The 22,778-nt window shown below is 38.1% G+C and overlaps 1 protein-coding gene across 1 annotated transcript in view; it reads right to left on the bottom strand.

The window, feature by feature from the left end:
• The window catches only part of COL19A1 (collagen type XIX alpha 1 chain), a 284,762-nt gene that overhangs the window by 41,840 nt on the left and 220,144 nt on the right, over window positions 1–22,778 (bottom strand). Inside the window, exons 21-37 of the mRNA XM_081141246.1 lie at window positions 20,960–20,995; window positions 20,024–20,059; window positions 19,874–19,927; window positions 19,158–19,211; window positions 17,650–17,703; window positions 16,864–16,953; window positions 16,046–16,090; window positions 15,861–15,938; window positions 14,229–14,264; window positions 14,078–14,122; window positions 13,918–13,971; window positions 12,607–12,648; window positions 8,861–8,965; window positions 8,723–8,776; window positions 8,415–8,468; window positions 3,624–3,677; window positions 1,909–1,962 (exon numbers count right to left, since the gene is read on the bottom strand). Of these exons, the coding sequence (XP_080997372.1) occupies window positions 1,909–1,962; window positions 3,624–3,677; window positions 8,415–8,468; window positions 8,723–8,776; window positions 8,861–8,965; window positions 12,607–12,648; window positions 13,918–13,971; window positions 14,078–14,122; window positions 14,229–14,264; window positions 15,861–15,938; window positions 16,046–16,090; window positions 16,864–16,953; window positions 17,650–17,703; window positions 19,158–19,211; window positions 19,874–19,927; window positions 20,024–20,059; window positions 20,960–20,995 (945 nt within the window). The remainder of the gene's footprint in view (window positions 1–1,908; window positions 1,963–3,623; window positions 3,678–8,414; window positions 8,469–8,722; window positions 8,777–8,860; window positions 8,966–12,606; window positions 12,649–13,917; window positions 13,972–14,077; window positions 14,123–14,228; window positions 14,265–15,860; window positions 15,939–16,045; window positions 16,091–16,863; window positions 16,954–17,649; window positions 17,704–19,157; window positions 19,212–19,873; window positions 19,928–20,023; window positions 20,060–20,959; window positions 20,996–22,778) is intronic.

Here is a 22,778-nt window from a genome sequence, read left to right as displayed (position 1 = left end):
GGAGCCCCAGAGATGAAGCTTATTTTTAGATGGAGCCAGACAACCCAGACGATCATGTCCTGGACTGTGAGTGCAGCTTGGGGAACTGTCCCCTATGGGGGTGCAGAGCGGAGCTCCTGCAAGAAGAGACAGGCCATGAGCTATGGCTCTTTGGGTCGGCTCCTCACTTTAGCTGCACCTCCACACCTTCATCTTTGGGAAACCAGATGGGTCATTTGCATAATTTGACCGAAGTGATAACCTTTTTAGTGTCTGCAGGAGGAGAAACTTCTTTCACTTCCTAAGTTAATAGTAGGCTTTATAACCAAGTCAGGCATGTCCCACTGAACAGGAGTGACTGTGGTTCGACTCTGTCTAAGGAAAATGTTGTATACAATTTAAACAGCCTCAGACATTCTGCTTACAGAAGAAGCAGACTGAAAATGGAATTGGTGAAAAATGAATTCAAGTTGAAACTTGAAAAATAGATTTCATTTTTATTTTTATAAAACATAGGATGCTTACTGGTCCATAATAAGCAGAAGTATCATGATCCCTTTGGTGCCTTTAGTAAGTTTCTCCTGTAACTTTTCTTTTAGAATCTTTTAAGTCCCTCAGTATGAGGAGTGATGGAAGGAATGGTTCATTAAAAAAGAATTCAGAGAGGGTAAAATTCCTCCTTACCATGCCCAAAAATTTTGAGGGATTTCAGTCCATTTCCATAAATTTAATAAAGGATTTCATTCTAATCTCCCCATTTTTAAAAGAAAGTATCATAAAAAACCTTTGTTTGTATCTTTATCAATAAAAATAAACTGTGAAGTTTTTCTTGCAATGTGTCTGACTGAGATTGAGTCACAGCGAGTATATTGTGTCTTTGCCCAAACTGCTTTGATGGTGGCTATGTCTCCAAGACATGTCATATTCCACTGACTGTGGTCAGTGTCCTTCAGAGAATTATGTCATAGTTCTAGTGAACTGTGAGAGGACAACAAACAAGGAAAAATATGTGCCTACTGAAAAGACTTTTTTTTCTGGCACAATTAAAAGTCGTATTTTCATCCTCGATTGTGCCCCAAAGCTCGTCTCAGTGTGGAATTCCATTAACTTCAAAAGGCAACTCTCTGGCCGAATAATTTCCATAGAGAACAGAGGAAAAAGGCTGTTGGAGTTGGGCAAGCTCCTTGGAATACTATCAGAAAAATATGTGGTGAGACTATCTAGAATAAGCACATTGTTTCATTTCACATTTTTTTGTGATTCCTTTGTTCCTTGATGCCATTTTGGCCCATTTTGGCCATTGCAGGGTAGAAGCCACATGCATGCCTCATGTGGACCTTTGATTCTTACTTCCCTGATCTGAGTAGCAGTCTTACCTCACTCATCTGCTGGCTCTGTCTGGATTCATACTGTGGGGCCCATTTAGATCCTAAGTCAGGTAAACTTATGACGCCTGGTGGCCTTCCTGTCTGTCTCCGGTATTCCTGCCCATGTGTCCATCAGCAGCCTCCTTAGGAAGCAAGCTGTCCTGATCCCTTAGTAGCTTTCCTCAAATAACAGAGCTTCCCGGTTTCCCCAGCAAGCTCTGGGTTATTGGGATCCTGGTCCTGATGACCAGCCTGCTCTCTGAAGCCTGGGCCCCTGCGGCTGGACTCCCGACACAGACACCGTACCTGTAGCCCTTCAGGGGCTGCGCCCGCACCACCCTCCCAAAGGGACACGCCCAGGACCCCAGGTCCAGCTGGGCTTTCCCTATATGGCACCAGTGTTTCTTCATCTTTTCCTCTAGGAGCATGTGTCCTGTATTCATTCCGACCAACTTGGGACCTGTGTGCTTCCAAGCCGACTATCAGAGTAGCTGTACATGGTCTCACCCTGGCCCTACCCTAAGCCCCAATTCAGACACGAAGAGAAGCTTTTCCTTTGTACCTTGTCACCCTTTGCTCCCGAGGGACCAGGATGTCCAGTTCTTCCCAGCAAGCCCTGTAAAACACAAAACTAAGTTTGCTACAGAAAACAACAACTAACTGGCCAAAGGGTATTGAAAGTTGGTCTAAAACTGATACATTTTGAAGGTCATTTAATCCTAATTAAATCAGTCCTACAAGCTTACATTTCTTCAGGCTGATACAGCAGCTGTACCCTGCTGATAAGCTCTTGCAAGGGTAAAATTTGTATTCGTGCTTGCTTTTCACCTTGGCCAACCACATTTAATGACCTTAATTGGAACCTTTTGATACATTTAAGAATTTAGCCTTGCTGTTTAAATGGCAATTTACATAACATTATGCCTTCCTAAATGAGCTATAATTTTGGTAGTGATCAACATTTTACATACTTCAAGATGCTGCAGAATTAACAATATGCATATTGAGTTATGTGATCTGCAATTTACCAAAGGAAAAGAAAATTTCATTTTAATTATTTTGTTTGAGAATAGAGTTAGCTATAATTGTCATGGTTCCTTTCACAACTTTTTCTCTTAATTTTTAATTTTAGTCTACAATTTAAAGCCAGGTTTGTTCTACATAACTGTGGTGAAAGCATAAATGATAAAATTTTAATTGTGGCAAATCCATGATTCAAAACATTAAGGAATGTAATTATATTCCTACTTGTGTGGTAAATACCATTTTCATAGGAACTCTAAGATGGGAAGAGTTGGAGAAGTTAAGACTTGAGTAGGGTTGTTGTATTTAGGAAATAAAAACACAAATATTTGGTCCCTGGCCCATGTGGCCCATGCACCGAAAGGTTGCAGTTTGGTTCCCAGACTGGGCACATGCCTGGGTTGCAGGTTTGATCCCCAGTCAAGTTGCATGCCGGAGGCAATTGACTGATTTTTCTCTCTCACATAGATGTCTCTTTCTCTCCCCCCCCCGCCCTCCCCTCTCTCTGAAAAACAATGAAAAAACACATCCTTGGGTGAGGGTTTAAAAACAATACAATACTTGGGACATTCTAAAAATATTGTTCATATGAAATTCAAATTGAACTGCATGTCCTGTATTTTAACTGGAAGCACTAGACTTGAGCTTTACTTTATTTTTTTGAACTTTATTTTAATGAGAGATTGGATTTAGCAGTTGGAAAAGGAAAAGAGAATCTATTTTAGGAAAACTGTATAACCAAAATCACAAAGGCAGTGATATTGTGTCTGAGAGGCAGTGAAAGAAGGTACTGAGTAAAGTGAATGGTATTTTAATTCATAAATAAGAATGAAAATAAATTAGATCTGGTAATCTTTGAGCCATTTTTTCCCTGAAGAAAATAAATTCTCAGTTTATGGTACTTAAGAATGTAAGGGTACAACCATCTAAATATCTCTTCCAAAGGTTAATGCCAAAAAATTACAACTAAAAAATGGAATGTTCTTTTCTATCCAACTTTCATTCAAATAGACTAGCTTAATCACAGGCTGATTTCTGGTCTGGTAGAATTCCGATGACTAATCTCCACAGCTCCGAGCAACCTTAAGTAGTACTAAATGAAAATCTGGGATGGTGGAGGCTACTTTTCTATGCAACAGCTGGATAATTCTACACAGAAGTGCAGAGAACAAAAAGCAACAAGAAATATTAGTTCACCTCTCATCATTCCAGCAGATATGGACTGTGAGAAGAACAGTTTTAGCAAATACTTACAGGGGGTCCAGTAGGGCCTGGAGCACCTGGAATGCCTGGAATTCCTTGAAGACCCTAGAAGAGATAGTTCCTACTATAAAATCTATTATATCATTGAAAATAAGAAAGTTTAGTTAATCAAACACTTTGACTATTGAAAATTAAACATCTATGTTGACTAACACGATATATGCCATATTACAAATACCTGTTCTCAAAGAGTAAGGATGGTGAGTTTTAATGCATCATAAGAAGAAACACAATTTACTGTGTTTGGTGATTCATAGAGCATTTCTGATCTCACAGAGCCACCCATCAACAATAGCATCACTGAGAATCCAGCAGTCTTAGAGCATGGAAATAAGAATTTCAGATTGGCAGGACACCATCAAAAAATATATGATCAAACTAATGTACTTTTAGCTACTGATAAAATGAAATACATTTCATGATATAATATTTAATTTAGCTGGCCAGTTCATTATAAGGAGAAATTTTGCTCATTGGTGAATTTTAATTTGAAACGCATTTATAGCTTAAGCATAAAAGTAAATGGGTATCCCTTCCCTCACCTCCTCGGACTTGTGGAATAATGTTAATTATACCAGATATAGGTGTTGATGAACTTATATATTCAAGGAAGAACTGGCAAGATTAGCTGGTTACTTGGGTAATTAATTTTGTCCCTTTACCAAGTATGCCAGCAACAGAATATTAGTTAAATAAGTTACATAAAATCCATAATATGAAATATTTTTCAACTCCTAAAATTATATTTAGACAAACTATTGGACAGCGTGGAAAAATAAAAGTTGCAAAATGTTACATAGAATAAGATCCAAGTTATTAAAAAGTTATAAATGCACTTTATAAGAGATGAGAACAATAAAGAGGGGCTCATCATGCCTTCTCTGGAAACTTTAGCGTCAGATGTGTTTCAGAGTTCTCAATTTTCAGATTTTTAAATAAAGGTAACACACTGCTCATACTGGATATTATGGAACACTTCCAGTGGTATCCGAGTTGGCATCCTCTAATAAACACACAAATACTTCTGTAGTAAAACATATGGTATTCTCACCGAGTGGGATAAATAGCCCAGCTCCTTGTGAGTTCAGGTCATATTTTGCTGCCAAATGAATTTGCTGCAAACTCGGAAAAAATTTCCAGGGTTTTCATAGGCTTTGAGCTTTGGAATTGTGGAGGAGGAATGGACCATACTGTCACTATTACCAACAGTTCTCCCTGGGCAGTGCAAACAGAAATAACTTCCTTTTATTTTTAGTGCTTCTGTGTATTTCCCAAGTTTTCTATAATAAACTTAGATGACTTCTAAAGTCAGAAAAATGTGCTTTAAAAAAATACCGTTTTGTTATTTTAGAAAACCATATGATGCATGAAGTTCTAGATTAAATGGTTTCACTATTTCAGGATTTAATTTTCTTTACCAAGTGATCTTTTTGTATTGCCAAACCATTCATTGTTATAAAATTCCTTTACTTTTCATTGTGATGAAATATGTACTTTTTATACACATTGTAAATATTAGGCAAGGTGACATTGGCAAAATTACTGCATATTTATCATGAGAGTTCTTTCTATAGGACCATGATTCTAGAGCACCAAGGTTCTTTGCATCGATGAGCTTAAAGACCTAGCTCTGCCAGGCCCGTCTATTTAATGCCAAATGGGATCATATGTCACTTCAGGTTTTTTTCATGTGGTATGATGTGAGAAAATGCTGGAAAGAATCCCTTTGAAGATGCTGAAATTCCTCATGTAATAAGAGTCTTGGGTAAAATCTCATGTGTGCTTGTGTTAAAGAATGTGGACATATTCTTTCTTCAGGATAATATCATCCTCAGTGGGAATGCTGTGTGTGAGTGTGCGTGTGTGTGTGTGCATGCACATGAGCATGTACATGTGTGAATGGTATGCATTAGGATATTGTATTGGCTCTTTTTATCCCCCCATTATTAACTTGTTTACAGGTGTATAAGTGGAAAGAAAACAAATTTCTTTTGGAAACAGCACTCTAAATATCTAAAGATTATAAATATTATGCCTGTAGTTGCTTTATATCAAAATACATCTTCATAAAATTCTTTCCATATGTACATGTATAAAATATGCATGTACATATGTATTCTATTTTTGCTACTTTTAGTTTCAACACTGAAGTCTAGAGATGCTGAGTGAATCTTTAGGTAGTCTAATTTATAAGCTTGGGGCTCATTAACCTTTGATGACCACATTAAATTTGAAAATAAACCTCAGTCCATAAATTTAAAGAAATCATTCTCAGCAGTCTTTTCCTGAACAAACTGAAATGTTGTAGTAAGGGTAAAAGTTACTATGGATGCATAAAGGGCAATAAGATAATTTTAGAAGACAAGATGGTCATTAAAGAAGACAAATACATATTAGAGAGCAGGAGAGTCAATTTAGCACACAGTGCCAAACTAAAATACAAATTGAAATTTATTGCATGATATTCAGGGACCACTAAGTTCTTTCCCTGATCTGATATTTTCATTTGTAAGTCCTAGCTCAGCTGCTACCAAGAAAATTTATTTATTCATTATGATAATTTATGACTGACAATATTTTCATTTCCTACTTATTAATTATAGTAGGAAGGCCTGGGATATTGTAGGAAGGCCTGCATTTCAGGCAAGAATTTACTCTGACTGTAAGAGGTGTGTTCTATTAGCAGTTTACACATTGCTACCTTGAGTTGTGGACCAGCATCTGCAAGAAATTGATAATGTCACTTTTCTAAGAGCAATAAAGAAACAGGCAATTACTCTGTCTAAATTCCCAGATGGATTAAATTGAAGACGCAATAATTAGAAGAGATGGGGCGTCCCTCTTTATCTTTTTTACTAAGAGTAGAACAGATATTTGAGATTTGGTAGGATTAGATATTATGTACATATTAAAATAGTACAGTGTACTAGCCAGTTGGAAATGCATATAGTCTTGGCCAGTTTCATTTACTTAAGTCAACAAATTTTAATTTCAGGTAGTATATGAGTCCAAGTAGAAGACAAAATGGTATTTACTATTTCCCATATGTCTGAGAGGCAAATGCTGCATCGTCGCATCCCACCCAGCCCCCCTCTCCTCCTGCAAATGGTCCAACTGAGTTAGTACAATACTTCAGGTTGATTCATAGTATTCGTGTGATGTGAAAAAACAACTGAAAAGAATCTCCTTCTCAGCTTGCTGGAACGCCCTATGTAATGTCTTGTGTACAGTGTTGTGTACTCTTAAATAATCCATAAGGTGTCCTTAGGAAAGAACTCACTAAAATAGCAGAGGAATGATAACAATGATTTCAGTTCACCAAGAGAGCCAAATATCCTGTTAAATCAATAAAAATTAACTTCTAATAAATTTAACTTAGAATCACTTCGAAAAAATGGAATTCCAGTTATTTCCTGGTCTTTTTGTTGTTAGCTTCTCAATTGCCCCTGAAGCTTTCCCCTTGAATCCAGGCAGTTAAAAGCTGTTAGATTATTTATAAAATCAGATATTGTGCTTGTACTTCAGTGAAACTTTCTATGGAACATGAAGAAGCAAAAGCTTAATAGCTCTTACTTATTTTGAAAATAAAATGCCTTTACAGTTTTATTTATGAATGAAAATAAATATTATATTTCTTTGTTCTTCAATTTTTAACTTGGAAAAGAACCAAGAGCCAATCCTCAGTTTTCTAGAATAGAAACAATATTAATGAAAAACAATAACATGTGATGATCATTTATAATGTGAAATATAACTGCAACTCAAAAATAGATCTACTTCATACTGTTGTGATTTTCTGCACCAACATCAAGGTTAATATATGCCAGATGGCTTACTTACTTTCATTAAGAATTATTAGTATCAAAATGGTTTAAACTAACAACAATTCATCATCCTAATTGGTTTTTCTAAGAGTTAATGTGAATTATGCAGGAAAAGAATGATATCTTGAGCATCACCATGGCTCAGAGTCAGGACATTATACCAGCATCTCAAAAGCACATTTGACTTTGAACCGCAATCCGGGGGTGGGCAGCTGATTTAAGCTAGTCCAACCAGATTCTTCTCTCCCAAGAGTCTGAAAGTTGAGCAGAAACACTGACAAGCCAAGGTCACTGAAGTTGAGTCATATTAGAGCAGGGTTCCAGAGAAGTCTTGCTGAGTCCTGGGGCTGTTCTTATCTCTAGGCTGGTTGTCAACTGTTCTCTCCGATTCTACAAGCTACCTCGGGATATTTGTCCCTGGAGCTCCCCTTCCCCAGACCCTTGCTTTCATTTTGAGAGAGTTGGGATTATCATCCGCTACATGAAAATAGAAACACGGCAAGTGATACGTTAACTTTAGGCTTCAATTTCTCTATTTCAAAAACTGGACCATCGATAATAAACCTAACCATGTTAATATTTAAAATGTGCTAACAGCCCCTGCCGGGCGTGGCTCAGCGGTTGAGCGTCGACCTAGGATCCAGGCGATTGGGGTTCGATTCCTGGTCAGGGCACATGCCCGGGTTGTGGGCTCGATCAATGACTCTCTCATCATTGATGTTTCTATCTCTCTCTCCCTCTCCTTTCCTCTCTCTGAAATCAATAAAGATATATTTTTTTAAAAATAATAAAATAAAATGTGCTAACATTTTAAAATACCTACCTAAGTCTTTGATTTTATTTGTTGCAGCATTAAACACGAGCTCTAGAAGAAAACGATGTCTTTCTTTTGTTGAGTTACATAAAGAGAATCAGTAGGACAGTCAGAGAATAAGATTATGAGAGAACAAGCTTTTACCTCGTCGCCTTTCTCCCCAGGTATCCCAGGGTAGCCCCGCTCTCCTTTGCTTCCCTAAAAAGACAACACACTCAGCTAGGACACTCAATCCTCTTGCCATCTTTTAAAACAATGACAATATCCCTTCCCAGGACACTTGGGCCATGTCATTTGGCAGAGTTAGGGAATAAATAAATGACATTTGCAAATGGCTTTACACCAGTTTTCCAAAATATTTTTGCAAAAAGAAGTGTATTTGAAAATGGGTTTTCTTTTTTCACACAGAGCTGGAGGTCACACAAAGGAGAGTGAAGAAGATGCTCCCTTACCTTTGGTCCCTCTCTGCCTGGAATTCCTGGAGGACCCCGTGGCCCTAAGTCACCCTAGAGGACAGGGCAGTAACAGATCTGAGAGGAGGCACTATGTGTGGCCTACGAGGCCCACAGACACCCCGCCTGCCTTCTTACCTTCCGGGCTACAGAATCATACTTTCCGGGCTCACCAGCGCCCCCTTCTTCTCCGTTGTGGCTTTTCAGCCCAGGGACACTGGTTTGGCAGTTGCCACAAAAGTTCTAATGAATATAAAGATAAGGCGACTGAGAAATTCACCAAAGTCATTTACACAAGTGAGGTTTGATCCAATTTGAAGTTCTGTTTGAACTTTTTTGCCAGAGACAAGTGGTACAGAGATTGCTATGCCACTACTTTCAGAAACTTAATTTATCCACTTTGAAAAGACTACTTTTTGTGACATAAAAACTACTTATGACCCTCGTCAGTGATACCCGCTCATGATTCTGGTGAGCTTCTATTTAAGTAAACATGTCTATGATGATATTTAAATGGAAAATTTTAAATAAATAAGGAAACGTCATGTCAGTCAAGAACACAGACAGCTTCAATGGCTTAGAAGCATGTTTTTAAAGAGGTGGAAAAAAATTAAGAATAAAAAGAGAAGTGTTATTAAAGTTTGAAATAACAGCAAGATCACAGAGTTCCTACAACCAATAGCATAAGTACTTAAAAGAGAAAGAAAGGGAAAGCTGTGAAGAAGAAAGGATTTTTTTCCTTTTGAGAGCAAAATTAGTTGGAGAACTCTACACAGTTTACCAACATTTTATTTGTCAGTGGAAGCACTCATGTGAGAAATAATTACTTGAGTGACTTGGAGCTGAATTCTATGTCAAACCCGAGTACAGATAGGAAATCTAAGCTGAATTACCTTTCCATTGCCTTCTCTGTAACCTTTAGCCGATCTGAAAAGGCTTGAATTTAAGTGTCTGAGCTCACAAGATAAACTCCTTATGTAGCTAAAGAAAAAGTGTTGCGAAAAGCCCCAGAAAAGCTTACTTTTAAATAAATTGTTAAATAAAAATATGATTGGAAAAGGCACAGAATAGGGACCATTGAATGGGGGAGAAAGTTTAGTTTTAACGGTTGACAGAAGGCAGGACAATAGAAGCTTCTACCCTTTCATCCCTTCTCATCAAAGGGAAGCATCTTCAAACACAAAAAGGGAACTAAAGCTTGCTGTTGCTGGAGTTAGCAGAAACTTTGTCCATGGCTATTCAAGTTCAACAATTTTGACCCAGCGAATATCAGCGTAAGCCTGATTTCCAAAAAAATTGCTTCTTGGAAGACTAATTATTATAGTGAAAAGATTCTAAGGCAATTTGTCTTATAAAAATGCTGGGCTAAAGAGTTCTCTTCATGGTGGTTCTTCTTAGAGCTGGGATATATAAAAGGAGCTAAAGTGTTCAATGCTTCCCAAACTAATTTTGCCACCAGGATCTTTTCACAGAGCCAATGTGTTGGTAGAGGAATTTTAAAAATACATATATAATTATAGACTACCACTTACAATATCTGAAAAACTATGGTGATCGAGAGAGAGAAATGCCTAAGGACTTAAGAGAACCAAAAAGTCTTTCATATTTAAAAATGCCTGAAGAAGATGAATTATTGTATCTGTAGACATATGTGTAAGTGTGATGTATCAATACAGAGCAAATCTCTGGCGTATCAATATACAACAACATTTTAGGATGGACTCTTCAATTGGTTATTTTAACAAAATATAAAAAATGGTAATCATTATGAGTCAATAGAATTTTCTGAGTCATTTCAAGCTGACCTTGCTTTCTTTAGTTTAGGGTGACCAGGATGGTAAATTAAGGGAAACTAGGTTTCATTAAGCTTCTTGAAAAAAAGTCTTAAGATTTTCTTATGAAGAGAAAAAGGGTGCACCAATTATTGGCCAATAAACAATCACATCAGAAGAGGGAATGATACACCAATTAGCCTACAGGATGGTCTTAGATGGGGTGTCCTTTGGGTCTGGAATTATTTCAGTTCTTTCCAATTCTTTAATCAAAGTGTTTTTGAAAACTGAAAGCAGGATGATAAAGTTTGCTAAAGACTCTTGACAGAGGAGAGTTAATGAGCCGGGTAACAGGATCAGGATTTAAAATGTCATTATTAAGTTGGCCTAATAGATCCAATCCCCAATATAAATTCCTGTATTGGATTTTGCTTTGGGGAACTACATGCTTCCTTATTCTACTGAATACAGTTTGTTGGGACTATCAGTCAAGATGTCCTGCCCACCTCTCCCCACTCAGCTCTCCTGAGTCTCAGAGCCTCAGCTGAGATGTTAGGACTGGAACAACGGCAGAGAGCATTTATTAGAGGAGGCTGGCCTGATGAAACTGTCTACTTCCAAGAGCCTTGCAGTTCCGGTCCCTCACATTGTCAGAGCCTATTCAGTCTTTCTGTCTATTCTGTGACCCATCCCATATTCCATTGGGATATTCATTTCTGCTTAAGTGTATAAATTTCTGATCCTTAAAGAACCCTACCTATTTAGGAATGGTATAACACAATTATGTCATTTACAATACTACTGCTCTTGTAAAGAATCTGAGACAATGTCTGAAGACCTATGTTATGTTACACCAACATACACTAAGTATGTTACACTTACAAGCTGTGTGACTCAGCAACATACTCAACTGCTTGGAACTTCAGTCTCTCGTCGACAGAATGGGGATACTACCACGGCCTAAACCCACAGGATTGTTATGAGATGATATAAGTAAAGCAGCACACACTTCCTAGCATGCAGTTGTAACTTGATAAATACAAGATCTTCCTGAAACACTCATAAATATTCTTTTCTAACTTATAAGAAAATGTTGGCTTTTGAAGGTCTTAAAAATGTCTATACTATATTTTTATATATATTCATATTTACATCTATATAACTATTCTCAAAACTTTAATTGCCTAATAAATACATACCTACCAAATTCCTGAGTGTATTGAATTCAACAAATATTTCTGCCTGCCTACTTTTATGTAAGTCATTGTACAAAACATTGGGCAATTGCCAGAAATATAAAATAAACCACATATACACACACATATAGCTCAAGTGTATATGTGTGTATACACATATATGCTGTCCATTCTATACACTGACAGATAAAACAATATTTGAGTATAACGTAAAGAGACCTATTTTCATGTGGGTTCACTCCATCTTGGCATACCATGAAGAAACATGCAAATACATAGCGTTACAGGTGTCCCATTACCATTCTTCCCCCATCTATTTTACAAAAATATGAGAGAAAAAATGGTAGCAAGATTTATTCCCTATGAGATGGAAATCGGTAGACATACTTTCTATTTAATAGAGAGTAACAGGTGTTAGGGTAATTGTTGGTTTTGGAACTTTAGAGTTCATTTTGTCAAATGTCATGATATCAAACCCCAGCTTTGCAAGCTAGCTGTTTATTGAGTAGCACTGGTTTTCATCCTGGGTATGGCCGGGCAGATCCAGGGAGAAGGGTTGGGTTTCTCAGTTGGGTGAGCCAGGCTGAGTAAATACCCGCTAAGAGAGGAGAGAATGATCTACTCTGAGGTGTCAGTGACAGGATTCCTTCCCTGTAGCTCATCTCAGAACAACCATCTCTCCCCTCCCTGCCCTTCTACACCAGTGAGAGGGTGGTGATGAAGAGGGTAGAGGAATTAGTATAAAGGGTGCAAGGTACATAAGAATATGTGCTCCTTTTTCTCCCTTATAGATGTTCTGCCACTTAAAAATTGAATTTTAGTTCAGGCTGAGCAATTAACTCAATTTCTGGTAAAGATTTCCTTTCTGACTTTTCCTGGAAATGCACACGTGATGTCTTCCATAGCAACAAAGTACCTTGAGCAAAACACCGATGTCTCCCAAGAGAGGAAGTGCAATCTGTGGTTGAGAAAGAAGCAAATACATGTATTTTTACATACAAGGCACACAATATAGTACAAACATACAACACAATGTAGACATTTTTGAGAAATACTCATTATTCCTCTACTGTGAACACCCAAACACAGGAATATTACTGCTTTGATTTTGCGTCTCTATTTTATATTTTCATGACCATGGCAGCCTTTATGCCGACCCTAACATATAATTGGTTTTACACTTGATCTTAGCCAAAAGGCTGAGAAGCAATTTATTGTTAGTTTTAAATAACACATAAAGGTAAATCATCTTCTGCCAGGCAAATTATCAAGCTGTTGAAAATATGAAAATTAAAGTTGTCTTAAAGTTCTTTCTCACTAAAGTTCAAAAGAGGCTTAAGTGATAGGCAAGACAGATACCGTGTACCTGGGGAATTCAGGCAGTGTTTTCACTTGATGTCTAAAATTGTCATTTCAAAGAGACCCAAGTAAAGTATAAACCCAAGTAACACTTTCTAGGACTCCCAGATGATGCATCATGATTCACTCAGTGGTAGAGTTCAAGTATGGCCGAAATGGGACTCTGAAAGTAGCTTATAGAAGCACATAGGGCCCAAACAGTGTGGGAAGTAGAAGGACTTGTGAGGCTTAGAACTGAGAGGCCAGATTTGGATTTTATTATATAAAACTCCTAATACAATGTCATGTACCATATGGCCTCTCAAATTATAGCTGCTGATTCTGAGGCTATTTAAAGATTTTACTGTCGCTCCAAGCAAGGTTTAACCTAAAATGAAACTTTGGAACACATAATTAGTGCCTAAACTGATTTTGTAAGAGCCTACTCAAGCCACTTTTTGTAATTTAATCATTTCAGCATTTTAAAGCCACAGAATCAATGGATATGTACCATATTGTAAGTAACTTACCTGCAAACTTCCATTTAGAGAAATGAAATTCATTTGGTCACTAGCATTAGAAAGAATAGAAATTGTGGCTATATATTTTAACTCAATTTTCCACAGGATTGAGACATTATATGCCAAGGCTCAGCCTGGGGCAAAATTGTACAGTTGAATTGTACCCTTAGGAAATAAGTATTCATCACACACACAAAAATGCTGACACAGCTTGAATTTTTTCCCCCTCTACAAAATAATGGGGACAAACAAAATCACCAAGCAGTCACTGAGCATTCTAATTAGTTTGGACAGCAAAACTTGCTTGGTAGGCTGTTTGGCTTCTGGGTGTATTAAAGATACATAAATCAGGCAGTCTGTCAACATACCGGGTCACCTGGGGGGCCTGGCAAACCTGGCTTTCCATCCCTCCCTGGAGCTCCCTGAAAACAGAAACATGTTCCAATCTTAGCACAGTGGCACAGGTGCAGGTTAAAATGGGTGGCGGAGGGGTGAGGGGTAGATCAGGCTCAAGGAGTAGGTCCTTACATCATTCCCTGGAGTTCCTGGCAATCCAGGGAGACCTCTAGGACCCTGGAAAAGGGGGGAAATAGTTATGTATGAAGACAGTGTTTCAGTAATTTCCCCCAAGTAAGCAAGCTGGATTTGCTGTGCCTACTAACTTGGTTAAGTTACTTACCTGAATACCTGGCTCTCCAGCTGGTCCTTGGGAGCCCTATGTAGGATGAGACCCAATGATCAGAATTCTGCCAGGAAGGTCCATAAATTATCCAAGTAGCTACATATTGTAATTTTCTTAGTGGAACAACAGGGCTTGCCACCATGCACTCTCTGAAAACTCTCTGCAAAGTCAGCTAAGACTTTTGGGTGACAGGTAAACAGTTCACTAGAGGCCTATTTCTGGAAACATCCAGGTAGTTTTGCTCCAGTGCCTGGGATCTCTGCCAGCACCATCATCTGTCCCTGTACCTTCATGAATGCACAAATGGTACATCCAAATCCTATCTATTCAGAAACCGACTGCCCACTGGGTAACCAGATCAGGGCCTCCTTCCCCTTCTGCTTCTACTTCGTGTCATTTCTCTGTTTGAAGAAAACTCCAGAAACACTGTTCAGTGACAGAAGTAGGAAGTAAATCATTAATCAACTGTCTGTTTCTACTTCAGCAAATTGGACTTTGGGGTAACTAAAATGAGGCTGGGTGATCAGTGGCCCTAATGATGATAGCTCTAAGCCTAGTGTATAACCGTGGACCACTGAATGAGGAATTGACAGCTAAGTAAGTACAGAGCTGGTTTCTCTACAGCTGGCCTCTGTAACTGTGCACAGACATTTCCTTCATTATTTTTTAAAATAGATATTCACATCACTGTTATTATTGTCAAAGCTACTTTTGCTCCCTTTCTATTTATACTGTGTTCTTAAGTTATTATTTTTTGCTTCACCTTCCTCCATTCCCTTAATAATTTTCTGATCTACTTTTTTTTTTTTTACTTTGTTTAATCTCCCATCTCCAATGGTCTTTCGAGTCCTGGAAAATCAAACACCAGTCACACACAACATAGCCATTCACTAGTGACACTTTCTTTTAGCTTTCATGATAACTTCATTACAAGACCACTTTCCCAAATGAATGTCATTAAAATAAGCACATATTTCCACTTTTCTTGTCCCAGAATCTTTATGGGTGTTTTTTTTTTTAAATAGCAAATATAGAGCTTTATTGCTTATTACCACTTAGTCAACAAGTATGCCTACAGTGGTCATTATTTAATATCAGACACTATCCTTATAGCTAAAGCATGTAGAAAAACTGCCTATTTTTTGTCTTAACAATGAAAACCAACTTCTAGTCTCTCCTTCTCTGTAAATCTCTAGGACAATACTTAGAGATTTTTTTATATATTTCTATTCATACGTACTCCACTTGAAATATTAACTTTTTATTTTATTCTAGTTAAAAACAAACTGTAATATATAAAAACCTAATATTAGCTATTCTTATAATCATACAAACATTCACTCATATGTTTTAATACACAGAATAGAGGAAGTGTAAGGTTAAATAACTGTTTCCATTCCAAAATTAGTATGTGTGATCAGCCTCTGTAGGTCAGTACCCAGTGAGTGGCCTCTCTGTGCTTAGTGACGTGACCTCAATGCCCTTTCATTCTCACCCTCTGACTGGTGTTTATTGTTGTTTCCTCTTTGGACTATTCTGTTATTTTCTCCTTTTCAAATTTGCCACTGGATTTTATTTCACAATATTCACATCAACAGGGTTTTAAAAATTCAACTGAATATCACTTACTGTTCGGCCAGGAATTCCTACCCCTGGTGGGCCTATGTCACCTGGGGAGCCATGGACACCTGGCAGTCCCCTTTCACCCTGGAAAATGAGATGTTCGGTTAAGGCAACGCTCAAGGGATGTGAATTTTCTGGCTATAGTTTATTAATGATTAATTCTTTAAAAATTATCTATGATATTTTTATACCTTTGGCCCACGGGGGCCAAGTGCTCCAGGTTTTCCATCTAACCCCTAAAATAAAAAAATAAAAAGAGGGTTGGATACATTTCTTTTTCTAAAAAGGTTAATAACATTTTAGAAATCATAGCTCAAAAATGTTTTATTGCTCTTCATCTTTCTTGAATAAAGCTTTTTCTATAAAAGAATAATAAACATGGAATACAAATTTTACTAGGTTATGGGTTTTGTATCATTACATTAAAATAGTTTTTCATCTTTAAAATTAGACACCTGATACTGAGATCTATTTATCATTATTTTTAAAATTAATATAAATGGTCAAAGGGGATGAGAAAAATGCATATAAACAGGTATAATGGTTAGATTTTTCTAGCTAACCAGTTTTCTATGTCCTGGAAATGGCCTGGACCAGCAGGACATTTTCTTCAAATGACCACCTGTGGCCACACCTGCAGAGGCCCTGGCAAGGAAATCTCAAGCAGTCCTTCTGTTTTAACATAGTGCCCTAGGAAGGTTTATGGTTTAAAACTGGTGTTTTACTGGGCTCCATATATCCCTGAATAATCTATGTCTTCTGCAGAGGGGCCCATGAAGCTTCCAAAGCTGGCTGTAAGATGGTACCTGTGTGTGCATTTTCTTCAGAAGAGAGGCCTTTGCTGCATCAAACTTCCAAAGAGATTAGGTCTCTCAGCTGAAGAATAAGGTGAATATGTATTTTTTTGCACATCTAAGCATGCTGCTGGACTTGTGGTCTGACACTGGGGCACACAGAAGATAATTAACAATCTTTCAAGGGAGATATTAGCAAAAGGGCTGGTACTTACTGGTTCTCCTGGCAGGCTTTTCCCTGGAGGACCAGCCTCTCCTTTTGGACCTGGAAGCCCAGGAGGGCCTATAATCCCACCTGGATCTCCCTGAAGAAAATACGGTAATATTCTTATTTCATTGCTCAGGATCATGGTGGGAGGCACGGAGGCAGTAGCGTCCATTGATTTAAGTTGTCATTATAGCCAGTCAAACTTCATTCTCTCATTCATTCACTCATTCGACAATATTTACTAAGTGCCTAATTCATGCCAGGCACTGTTCTAGTTATCTTAGATGCATTTAGATCTTGTAGTGAGTTATGTTACCAATACATTTAGCAGTTTCATGGCATATGCATGTGCATAAATATATGCACAATAAAGGCATTTATTCATAAAGTTCTTCAGCTGATCTTTGTCTTTTCTTTAAGTTATTCCCCAATAACTGTTCAACATTAATGCACTATTTCCATGTAGACATCAAGAAACAGGTCCTGAAAGATGGAGGCTTCTTTGGTCCATACCAGAGTCAGTAGCTGAGCCTGAAGCAGACTTTCTGAGTCCTGAGGTCTTCCTGTCTAAGTTAGTTCATTTCATCGTACTGTGTTTTTATGCCAGAACCAGGACTGCCACAAATGCACTTCAGGCGGCATGATTCACAACACAGTTTAGGTGACTGTCCCTACCCAATCCTGGCAGCTGGTCCTGGTCCTGTTCACTCACTCCCCTAATGCCCTTTGACCCCTGGCTTCCTCCTCAGCTCTAGCTACTTAATACACAAAATAAGTAAAATGGGAGTAATACCTTTTCTCCTTTAATGCCTTGTTTTCCTGGGATGCCGTGTTCTCCTGGCAATCCCTAGACAATTCAGAATTAAAGGGAAAGAGCAATTAGAACATTTATTAAAACAACACTTCTATCTGTGAGTCTCTGTCAGAACAGAATCTTAACATACAAAGTGTGTGGGGATGGGTTGGTTTTGGTCTGCTAGAGAGGGAAAAATGTTAGTGAGAATATGTGGCCTGTTATTTCAAGGGAAGTAACTGGGATGTAATGGGAAAGAAACGAAATAAGGGAGAATTGCACCAAATGCCCCCTCCATAATATTGCCAAGGAGGAGTGGGATGGTGATGGCTGATGGCATCACATGATTAAGAAGGACAATGGGGTAAATAGGAAAATACGCTTTGACTCTATTTGAGCAACAGGGGCTCTTTCCCCTTTGATTTTGTTCTTTCCTAGCTCCAGCCACTGTCACTTCACTTCACTTTGTGGGCACCTTGTGGCTCCATCTGTGCCACCAGCATTTTCTCTTTTCATAAGATCTCTTCACTAGGTACACCTGCAATGGTTCATTAACTGGCGTGGGGAAGCAATCGAAAACTTAGCTCTATGAACCAAATGTTCAAAGGACCAAGCAGAACAAAATGCACTGAAAGGTAGAGCCCTGGAACACAGAGAATAGAGCAAGAGGTCATGGGGCTGTCTCCAAGGCGACGGAGACATTCTAATACTTGACTAGAGGTACTGGAATTGTGGCCAGAGATCAGTTTCCAAGAAGACATGGTCAAGCATTTTTTGTTTTGTTTTGTTTTGTTTTGCTTAAGTGAGGACTGACGATGTGTCTCAGCTCCCAAGGTGTCAGAAGGCTAGGGAGGTTGTCCAAGGGACAAAAGGCTTACCTGGAGAGATGGATAGAAAAGTGCATTTAAAGGGTGTGTGTGTGTGTGTGAGAGAGAGAGAGAGAGAGAGAGGGAGAAAGAGAGAGAGAGACTGAGAAATTGAGAGACAGAATGAGTCCACTAGAGCTAGGTTATAGCAACCTGAGGATGTCTCTCCAATTGCATTATAGAAATATTTTCAGCCAAAAGACTTGCTTTTTGGAGGCTCTCACAAGAAAACAGAAGCTTTGGAAGTGTCTTTTTCTTGGGTGGAGAACTGAACCAAAGCCATGCATAATGGAAATGCTTGCTTTCTCTCTTCATTTGTTTGCCTTATTTCTTTTGATGTTTCCCATCTCCTTTACTATTGGTACACCACTGACAAGCATGTCCAAATGATAAGTTAGTTAACTTGTTCCCAAAAAACAATTTATGAGGTTACTGATATTCAAAAGAACCTCACATGAATATATGAAGGTATTAGCCTTCCCAATAGACATTAGGTGTGATCACTATTAGTGGTAGAGATGACCTATGTCTTTGCCAAATGTATGTCTCAGTCACACGAACAGATGTTCACATTCTTTAAAACATGCGTTAGCCTCAATTTAATTTTCAAACATCAAAGACACTTGTATCTACTATACATACAATATCTCCTGGTGGTCCTCTGGGTCCCACAGAGCCTGCAGGTCCTTGCTGACCCTAAAATACAAGGTGATATGTACTTTTAACTTGGCTAAAAAATTTGTACCTGAATATATATAAAATACAGCGTGACCTGTATGTGTAGAAAGACTGACTTTCACCATCCTACCTTCTCTGTATAATACTGAAATGTGCTTTGGGCTTACAAATATAGCTTCAAGATGTTCTCATTTAAATGGGTCTGTCATCAACAGGTGAGGCCTGGATAACCTGCCTTACCTGTTGGTGGGAGCACCTCACATTAATTTCTCCTGCACCTCCCAACAGTGTCTTCCTTGGGACACTCTCCCAATATTCCAGATGGGGAACTCGAGAATCTCAGGGATGCACAATTTTGGTTTAGAAATTAAACCCTGAATACTGTTTAAGAATATAGTTCAGGGTCATAGATTTAACTCACATTGTTTAGTTTTGAAGATTTTAGGGACGCTATTGTGAATATGTTCTGAAAAAGAGTTTAAAATCTTATTGTGAATCAAAAGGCGAAGTTACTGTGCGTATAATAAATGCAACCAATGGGGGGGGGATCACCATGGAAACATGATAATGCCTTTGGGAACATCTGTGAAGAAAGTGAGTGGCACTAGAGCATCTTGTTTCACATAGAAATGGCCATAACTCAAAAATTATTTCATTTATTTCACTTATTGCTTATATACCTTTAGTCCTGGGCTTCCTATTAAACCAGGGGGACCAGGATCTCCAGGTTCACCCTAAACATATGGGTGGGAAGGAAAGTCAAACCGGTTACTTTGATTTTCACCTTACAATTAGGTTGTAGGTGCAACTGAAGAGTGTCAGGGGATTACCTTTATTCCCTGTGATCCTATTATCCCAGCTTCTCCCTGTAAACAAAATAATCACTACATATGTAATGCTTAGATTCAGATGTAGATGAGCATCTCTAATAATGAATTCATTTGCATTTCCACTAATTAACATACAATAAAGGGGGAAATTATGGGAGACATGAGGAAGTCAAGGAGGGTTCATTCTAAAACATGGTTTGAAATACTTATCGCTAATAAGTAATTTATTTTCTTTTTTCTTTCCAAGTTTTTCCCTCAGTGTTGCATTTGACATTGTAATCACGAAGTTCCATTAGCAATCACTGCCTTCTCCACTCAGCTGACCCTGCTACAATTTGCCACCAGCTAATCTTGTATCTCAGAGAATGAAAAGTCCAGATGAGGAGGTAAAGAGAGTAGAATTTAAGCTGCTATGTCATGGTGATTCTACTATCAAGTATATGTACTTCATAAAAAACCCAAAAAACAGAAAAAAATAAAGGTTGAACAAAGACAATGGTATTGGCTATAGTGAGTTTGCTTTTATATTTTCCATGACTTATTATTCTTTTGATAAAATTATCCTGATTGATAAATCAAATTTGTATCATTAAGATAATTTTTGAAAAAACAGTATCTTGTATTTTAATTGTGTATTTTGGATGGCCTAAGCGGGTATATTTCAAAACACTCTGTCTTATCACAAATAGTAATGGGTTAAAAAAATATCCTCTACCCAAGCAGACCTTAAAGTGTCATCAGAGGATAAAACTTAACAAGGTTTAAAATTTCTCATTTATCAAAATAAAAGAGTCAAAATACACAGAGGAAAAAATAAAATGCTCAGGGACCTTATTTTATCAAATCTATTAGACTCCAAAGTAAACATACCAGGAATCAGAGAGAAAGAAATCAATGAAGTAGAAAACCCAAGATAGCGATAAAACATCTACTTACTTTATCTCCCTTTTCACCTTTTGTAAAAGGTTCCCCCTAGGAAAATGGGTAGAAACAGAATCAATTATAAACACTTCTAGAAATAAACTCTCCAGAACTGAAGTGATATCCTGCAGACCAGCCCAGACCTCTGCAATGATCCAGAATGTCACACGGTGGCCTGTGCAGCTTAAAGGGAGCATGAGAATTAGTTTTAAAAAACACCTTCCATATTCCAAAATGAACAGTAAGTTAATAATTCTAGTACTATTTTGAGAATCCTGAGTGGCTGACAAATTGAAATACTGCCCAAGGCCAGTGCTTCCTTTTGCATCACATAGAAGGTGATATCTCCCTCCCTCCCTCCCTCCCTCCCTCCCTCCCTCCCTCCCTCCCTCCCTCCCTCCCTCCCTCCCTCCCTCCCTTTCTCTCTCTCTCCCTTTCTCTCTCTCTCTCTCTCTCTCTCTCTCACACACACACACACACACACACACACACACTTTCCCTTATTAGCTTCTGTTCCTGGAGTTCCATGTACATGCTCTCATTTACTTTTACATCAATGCTGTGGGGAAGATATTGTCTCATTTCAAGCATGAAGAAAGAAACTCAGAAAGTTATTTCCCCTAAAATAGCATTCACTCACTTTATGTTTCCTTATTTATCCTGCCTATAAACTCTAAAAATATACAGATATAATTCATCTTGACTATCATAGTATACCTGGTGTACACTGTTGGTACCCAATAAAAGTTTAGTAAATTAGAGAATTTAAAGTTATGCAGATATTACAATAATAGCAGGCATTTGTTAAATTCTTATAATGTATCACACACTGTTCTAATCACATTATATATTGACATAGTTAATCTTCATGTGTCAGTGGAGTAGGTACTAATAGTATACTCATTAACAGGTGAGGAAACTGAGGCACAGAGAAGGTGGGTAATTTCCCCAAGGTCACAGAGCCATAGGAAGGTCATTTAGGATTTAAACCCAGGCAGCCTGACTTCAATCCTAGGCTTTGGTGGTCTGTTTGATTTGATTTATTTATTATTTGAATTAGGTGAATTGACAATAAGGGTAAAATTTGAAAACATTTTTAAAAAACATTTCTTTTGCAAGAGAATGTGTGAGAACCATCATGGACTACTCTCGAAGGTCCTCTTAGGGATTACTATTCTCGTAAACAAAGCACTAATGAGACGTAAGTGGTTACTGAATGAGCCTCTGTGATTTTCACCTCATGTCCTATGAGAAGGTGGCTACGGGGCTCACCTTCCCTCCCATGTTTGCTAACTCCCTTGCGGCGACATGGTGCTTTGCGGTTAGTTTTGACAATGAAATGTGAACAGCAGTGGCATGCGGTACTTGCACTTGAAGGCTGAGGCAGTGAAAGCCCATTCATGATCCTCCAGTCCCAGTTTTCCTGCAGTGGTGATCAGATGGCTTAGCTACATGGAGGTAATGGGCCTGGTAACTGAGTGTGCATGGAGTAGAATATCTATTCCTCCCAACGGAACCACGCTGGCACGCAGCAGGAGCAAGAGATAACCTTTCTTGAGTTAAGCCACAAATATTTCAGGGTTAATTTGTTACTTACTGTAACCTTGCCTACACTGACTAATACACCCATATCTAGCCAACATGATTAAATCTCTTATTATTGGTTATTTTCCCACATTAGATCAGGGCTTTATTTATATTCTTACCTTTCAGTTTTAATTCTTAAAAATCTATTTGATTTTTACGATAGCATTTGATATTCATTAGATATAAGCAATGGGCCACATTGCTTATATAACAGCTCGTTCCTGCTTATATCACACTGCTTACATCA

The sequence above is a fragment of the Miniopterus schreibersii genome (assembly GCF_964146895.1).
Source record: "Miniopterus schreibersii genome assembly, chromosome: 6".
NCBI lineage: Eukaryota > Metazoa > Chordata > Mammalia > Chiroptera > Miniopteridae > Miniopterus > Miniopterus schreibersii.
The sequence above is the reverse complement of the archived record's forward strand: the minus strand, read 5'-3'. Positions and strand labels throughout refer to the sequence as shown.